This window comes from Terrapene carolina, unplaced genomic scaffold (genome assembly GCF_002925995.2).
Source record: "Terrapene carolina triunguis isolate 2854851 unplaced genomic scaffold, T_m_triunguis-2.0 Scaffold189, whole genome shotgun sequence".
Lineage (NCBI taxonomy): Eukaryota > Metazoa > Chordata > Testudines > Emydidae > Terrapene > Terrapene triunguis.
The window spans coordinates 6,010,459-6,017,404 of record NW_020664540.1 but is presented as its reverse complement, the minus strand read 5'-3'; the positions used below and the strand labels follow the sequence as shown (position 1 = coordinate 6,017,404).

The window sequence follows — 6,946 nt, the reverse complement described above, 5'->3', positions numbered from 1 at the left end:
CGGGGGGGGGGGGTGGCCAAAATTGTTTTTGCTTTGGGCGGCAAAAATCCTAGAGCCGGCCCTGCCTGCAACCAGATCACACTTGTGAAAGTATCCACCAAGCCCATTCAACTTTAGAGGGGCATGATTACAAGATCCAGCTCTGGGGAATTCAGACTGCTGTCTAAGCTCATTATGGTGTCTCTACCCTACAATAAAAACCCATAGCTGACCTGTGCCAGCTGACTTGGGCTCAAGGGGTTGGTGTAGACGCTCAGGACCCTCCCACCTTGCAGGGTCCTAGAGCTCAGGCTCCAGCCTGAACCCAAATGTCTCCATCGCAGTTAAACAGCTCCGACGTGTCTAATTGCAGTGTAGGCATACCCTTAGATCAATGGTCCCCAAACTGTATGGTGCGCCCCACCCCCAGAAAGGCATGGAGGACTGTTTAGCCCTGCTCTACCCCCAACTCTGCTCCAACCCCAGCTCCCAGCCGTGACTCCACTCCCGGCTCTGGCTCTGCTTCCGGCTACAGACCCACCCCCCAGCCGCATCCCCGGCCTCAGCCTCTGGTTCCCAACCTCAGCTCCCCATCCCAACTGTGGCCCCTCTCCTGGCCCCGGCTCCCAACCGCGGCTTGGGGAGTGCGGGGGGGCATGGACAGAGGTAAGAAGGGGTCATGAGGTAAAAAGTTTGGGAACCACTGCCTTAGATAATAAAATGTTGGGCCTGATAAGTACTTAGAAATGGGTGAAGAACCTAAGTGACTTAGGAGCCAAAGTGCCATTGCCTTTCAGTGAGACATTGGCTTCTGAGTGCCTAGGTCACTTTTGAAAACAGGTTACTAAGTGCTTTTGAAAAATTTTGCCTGTAATATATAATAGGTGCTTGATTGTTGGGCCTTTCTTTGTTTTTGTTTGTATTTTTAATCCTGTGGGTGGATTTAGTGCCTCTCCATGCGTAACTAAGCAATGATAACCACTCTGCATTCTTCAATTTTTCAGTGCCTCCATTAAGGAAAACACCCCACACTCTCATTTACATCTAGTTTTGAGAACAGCAGAATGACAATAAAAATGTATGGATAATTGTGAACATAGATAATCATTCTCTTAAAATGAGATTACAATATACTGTGTAAGGATGCAAAGTGACTTAAAAGATGCTGAATTTTATGGCAAAATCAGGCTAGGATCTCCTTTAAAAAAAAAAAACCTTGGATTTGTAAATTTCTCAGGATTAAGACACTGCTGATGCATAACATTCTTTATATATCGTTTTGGAAGGTGAATTTAGTTTTGTAAGAAGCTGAATAGTAGACAAACAGTGATTTGACATACAGTAACCTTTGTTCTAGAAGAGGCCTTTTTAGGAGATAGCAAATGATCGTCATGCTGAAAGTTAGCTACAGTATTTACTTGAATTCTAGAGCATCAGGGAGTGAATTATTTTAGGCCCTGATGCTGCAACTGCTTGTGCCTATGTGAAGCCCCACTGACTTCAATGTGACATTCCAGGGGTTCATGTAGGCACAGTCAATTGCAAGATCAGGGATCCAATGTTTTCCCCTGCCACATCTGTAACCTTCTTAAAGCACCCCTTTAGTGTTTTCATTTATTGTATTAAACAAGAAGCTGCCCTTTTAACATCATCATAAACTAGGACAAAGCTTTGAAAGGAAAGTTTAATCATCTTCTAAATCTTCTGGGGTCGAGTCAGCACTCAAAGATTTTTATGCCCTTCCCAAGGAAGAAACAGAGCAATTAATGTCACACGCACTAAAGAAACCATTAATTCAGAGCCGTCTTGTCATCCACCCTGTCTACAAAGTTCAGTGTACGTGGACAAGTGTATGGCATCATTTAAAGCCAATGAGATCTATGATATTAGGAAGCACAGATTAGAAGTAATTGCAGCTGGTATCCTGCATGTATTCCCATCTTTCTATGCTAATCCATGTGATGGAGAAAATGGTTTGCTGTGGAGATGTACAGTTTTTGCAGTTCACAGGCTGTTGTGTTCAGGGTCCAGTGTAATTTTTTTTTAATACTGTGATTAACTTTATGCTCAACAATTTATGGGGGGTTTCTGTTTTTCCTTTACAAGAGGTGTTTACTTGAGATTACAAGCTTATTGATCAAAGACAACTGTGTAGATGTAATATACCTAGACATTTGTAAAGTGTTTTACAGTAACTCCTCACTTAGTCGTCCCGGTTAACGTTGTTACATTGCTGATCAATTAGGGAACATGCTCGTTTAAAGTTGTGCAATGCTCCCTTCTAACTTCGTTTGGCAGCCGCCTGCTTTGTCCACTGCTTGCAGGAAGAGCAGCCTGTTGCAGCTAGCTGGTGGGGGCTTGGAACCAGGGTGGACCGGCAGCCCCCCTATCGGCTCCCCGCTCCCCTAAGTTCCCTGTGCGGCAGCTGCCTGCAGTTCAGCTGTGTCCCTCTCCCACTGCCATGTGCTGCTCCTGCCCTCTGCCTTGGAGCTGCTCCCCGAGCCTCCTGCTTGCTGTGGAGGGGGGCTAATGTCAGGGTGTGTCCCCCCCGGCTCCTACATCCCTCTTACCCCTTCTTCTCCATATAGAGCAGGGTGGGGACACGGAGGGAGAGAGACAGAGAGAGCCTGGGGCAGCAGCTGCTGTCTCAACTTCCTGATCCACTTAAAAAGACAATGCACTTAAGAGTGGGTCAGCTTACTTAAAGGGGCAGTGTGCATTTCTCTCTCTCTCTCCCACACACAAGGTGTATGTCTGTCTCTGTCTGCTATGCTATCTCCCCTCCCCTCCATTCCTGCTGCCTTGTAGAGTGTGAGGCTACATTAACAACAATGTGTTAACCCTTGGGGGCTCAGCCGAGTGCTAGTTCACCATTTAGCACAGTGGTTCTCAAACTGGGGGTCGGGACCCCTCAGGGGGTCACGAGGTTATTACTTGGGGGGTTGTGAGCTGTCAGCCTCCACCCCAAACCCTGCTTTGCCTCCAGCATTTATAATGGTGTTAAATATATAAAAAAGTATTTTTAATTTATATGGAGGGGGTCGCACTCAGAGGCTTGCTATGTGAAAGGGGTCACCAGTACAAAAGTTTGAGAACCACTGATTTAGCAGCAAGACATTCCCTGGGAAATATCCCACCCCCTTCCACCCTCTAACTTCACCACCTCAACCAAGCTTCACAATCATCATAGCTGTGAACAGTATTAAATTGTTTGTTTAAAACGTATACTGTGTGTATGTCTATATAATATATAGTTTTTTGTCTGTTGAAAAAAATTTCCCTGGAACCTAACCCCTCCTATTTACATTAATTCTTATGAGGAAATTGGATTCACTTAACATCGTTTCACTTAAAGTCGCATTTTTCAGGAACGTAACTACAACGTTAAGTGAGGAGTTACTGTACTTAGTAAAAAGCAACAGAGAGTCCTGTGGCACCTTTAAGACTAACAGATGTATTGGAGCATAAGCTTTCGTGGGTGAATACCCACATCGTCAGACGAAAGCTTATGTTCCAATACATCTGCTAGTCTTAAAGGTGCCACAGGACTCTCTGTTGCTTTTTACAGATCCAGACTAACATGGCTACCCCTCTGATACTGTACTTAGTACTGCATGACAGTCTGTTTTTTTTAAAAAAAAGCACTATGAAATATCAGTAAAGCGCACATTAAATGGAATAAGAATGGGGTGACTGATCAATCTCGAAAAGCAGCCAACAGTGGGGAATCATCATCAAATGGGGGTCTTTCTAGTGGGTTCCCATAGGGATCAGTTCTAGGTCCAACACTATTCAACATTTTAATCAGTGATCTGGAAGTAAGTATAAAATCACTGCTGATAATTTGCAGATGACACAAATATTGGCAAAAAAGTAAATAATGGTGAGGACTGAGCAGTCCTACAGAGTGGTCTATATCGCTTGGTAACCTTGGCTCATTTAAACAGAATGTTTTAATACAGCCAAGTGCAATGTAATACATCGAGGAACAAGGAATGCAGGCCATACCTACAGCATAGAGGGTTGTATCCTAGAAAGCAGTGGCTCTCTAGAAGGGATTTATGGGCCATGGTGGTCAAGCAACTCAATGTTAACTCCCAGGGCAGTGCTGTGGCCAAACGAGCGAATGCTGTCCTTGAATGTACAAAAGGAGGAGGAGTGAGTATAAGTAGGGAGGTGATTTACCTCTGTATAGGGCATTGGTGTGACTGATATTGGAATAGTACATACAATTCTGGTGTTAACTCTTTAAAAAAGATTGGAAAGGGTGCAAAAAAGAGCCACAAAAATGACTTGAGGGCTGGAGAAAACGCCGAACAGAGAAAGATTTAAACAGCTAAGTCTGTTTGGTTTAGCAAAAACAAGATTGAGAGGTAACTTGATTACAGTGCACAAGTACTTTGGTACTCGGTTTTTAATTCCCATGAAAGAGCTCTTTAACTTAGCAGAGTATGGCGTAATAAGAACCAATGATTGGCTGCCAAAGACAGACAAATTCAAATTAAAAAGTAAGCACAGATTTTTAATAGTGAAGACGATTAACCACTGGAACAAACTACCAAAGGGAGTGGTGGATTCTCCATCTCTTGAGCTCTCCAAGTCAAGACAGGCTGCCTTTCTGGATGATACGCTTTAGTCAAACACAAGTTATTGGGCTCAGCACAGGGGTAACTGGGTGAGGTTCTACGCCTGTCAGGTACAGGAGGTCAGGTTAGATGATCTAATGGCCCCTTCTGGCCTTAAACTCTATGGATTTATGAATGTTGGTGCTTGACAACTGAACAAGCGATGGCATTGGCTTGTGTAGGCAGGTGTAGTGCAAGCTTTCTCACTCTGTTCGGCCAGTGCACTGCTGTCCTGACTTAAAACAGCTCTCAGAACTTCCATACAGTTTTATGTGACTGGCTGTTCCATCCAGTGGAAGTGAGTTGCTCCTCCTCTCCTCAGTGCAAATCCAGCTTGTCTTAAAATCCATCTCTTTTTTTCAAGTCAGTACTGGGCACTTAGGTAGTGCCTTCAATCCTTGGCTCTCAGAGCACTTCTGACGTGTTCATTATGTGTATATCTATACTGAGCTGGAGGTGTGAATTCCAGCTTGAGGAGACATCACCATGCGAGCATGATCGGAGCTAGTGTGCTAAAAATAGAATGTAGCCGCAGCAGCGAGAGAGGCTAGCCGTGCTGAGTATATCTTGGACAGGTATGTACTCACGGTGACTAGCCCCTCACACTGTCACGCTGTACTCTTATTATTTTAGCCCACTTGCTCTATCGGAACTAGTGCAGCTGTGTCACCACAAGCTAGAATTTACACATCCAGCTCGACATGCAGACATACTTGAAGGCCTCACAACAGTCCTGTGAGGTATTGAGATCCCCATCTTACTAACAGGGAAACCGTGGCACCGTTATTGCCTCATCCAGCATATGAGTCGTTCCATTGAAATCAGTGGAACTACGCACATGCTTAAATTTCAGCACATGCTTAAGTGCTTTGCCGAATCTTGGGCAAAATCGTTTGTACAAAGTCTCACTGAGTCAATGGAAGAGCCAAAAACAGAACCAGGCCCTCATAATTCCCAATCCCAGGCTCTGTCCACTAATACACTTTTCCTTCTGTCTGCTAGATGAGTACTATGCCAGGACTTCCTACTCGCCCCTGTTTCTATGATATTGACTTGGATCCAGTGTCAGAACAGGTGAATGGGCTGTTCTGAAAAGAAATGTTAACCAAAGGTAAGTCTCTTACTTGGGCTAGGAGCCTTGCAAATCTTTGGGTTGTACTTTTAACTCCTGAGTTAAGGGATTTACTCCCATCTAACTATGAAGCCATATGTTTCAAATGGTATTCGGTTATAATTTCTCCTAAAATTTGCCTTTGATATGATAGATATCTATATCTATATATTTATTAGTAATTATGTTTTCATTTTTCTTTCTAGCTACCAGAAGATTACTTGATGAGTAATGCAAACTCAGTTATACCCTGATTTAAGACAAAATAAGATATGGCTGAGAAAATGCAATACATGAAGTGACTGGGAGAAAGGAGCATTTGGAAACGAATGAAATACATGCATTTATTTTTTTAATCTGAATAAATTTTAAAAAAATATTTTATTTCAGGCTAACTTTTAGTTCAGTGAGCATAAGAACTTGTAAATCTTATACACTGATGTTTTTAATTATATTGCCTTCATGAACCTGTTGCTCTTACCCTTCATAATTGCAGATGGAGCAAAATACAAAACCTGTTTTTAATACCCTCTGTCTAGCTCTGTGATTTTTACTTATTAAAATGTAACAATAAAATTGCAGTGTCTTGATTGGTACAGTGTTTACAACAATCCAGGGCTTAATTGGTTGTTTTTAAATGTGTTTTTAGAGCACAGGTACACCTTATCCCTTAATGTCTGAGCACTGTATCTTCCTACTGCACTTAATTCTATAATCCATTGCTAGCTAGAGAAAATGTGCCATCAGACTGCACTAATTCAATGAAAAGTAGGCAGTAGGGAAGAATCTCTATGCTTCTGTTCTTCCCCTAATGTTTCTGACCATTAGTTTCTGCTTTGAATTTTTCTTGCGGGCGCCTGCACTCTAGCCAGTCTTCTCTTAAGAAAGCCCTGTGATTATCTGTGTTTCTGTTGTTACCTACTGAATTGTTAATGGAAGTGGAGCATATAGACTTTGCCTTTTTGGAGCCCGGCTCTCCATGCTGTGGCTGGGGACGGGCAGCTGTTCCATGTGTGGTTTTTAAACGATGTCTGATGAGCGAGGATGAGATTTGTAAATGAAGTAACAACTTTTGTTGAAATCCCTTTTTTGGTGAGCAAAGACAGCACAAGCACTGAATCAAATGGTCTGTAACAGGGTTTGCCGTAATAGGCCAAAAAATCACTTCATAATGTGAAAATGTAGTTACAGCCAGACTTGTACTTAACACAAATAAATTGCTAAAATCCTT

The 6,946-nt window shown here is 43.0% G+C and overlaps 1 protein-coding gene across 1 annotated transcript in view; it reads left to right on the top strand.

The window, feature by feature from the left end:
• Nucleotides 1–6,946, top strand: part of MTHFD1 (methylenetetrahydrofolate dehydrogenase, cyclohydrolase and formyltetrahydrofolate synthetase 1) — a 72,638-nt gene extending 65,692 nt beyond the window's left edge. The window contains exons 27-28 of the mRNA XM_026654220.2: nucleotides 5,607–5,715; nucleotides 5,922–6,946. Of these exons, the coding sequence (XP_026510005.1) occupies nucleotides 5,607–5,696 (90 nt within the window). The 3' untranslated portion in view covers nucleotides 5,697–5,715; nucleotides 5,922–6,946. The remainder of the gene's footprint in view (nucleotides 1–5,606; nucleotides 5,716–5,921) is intronic.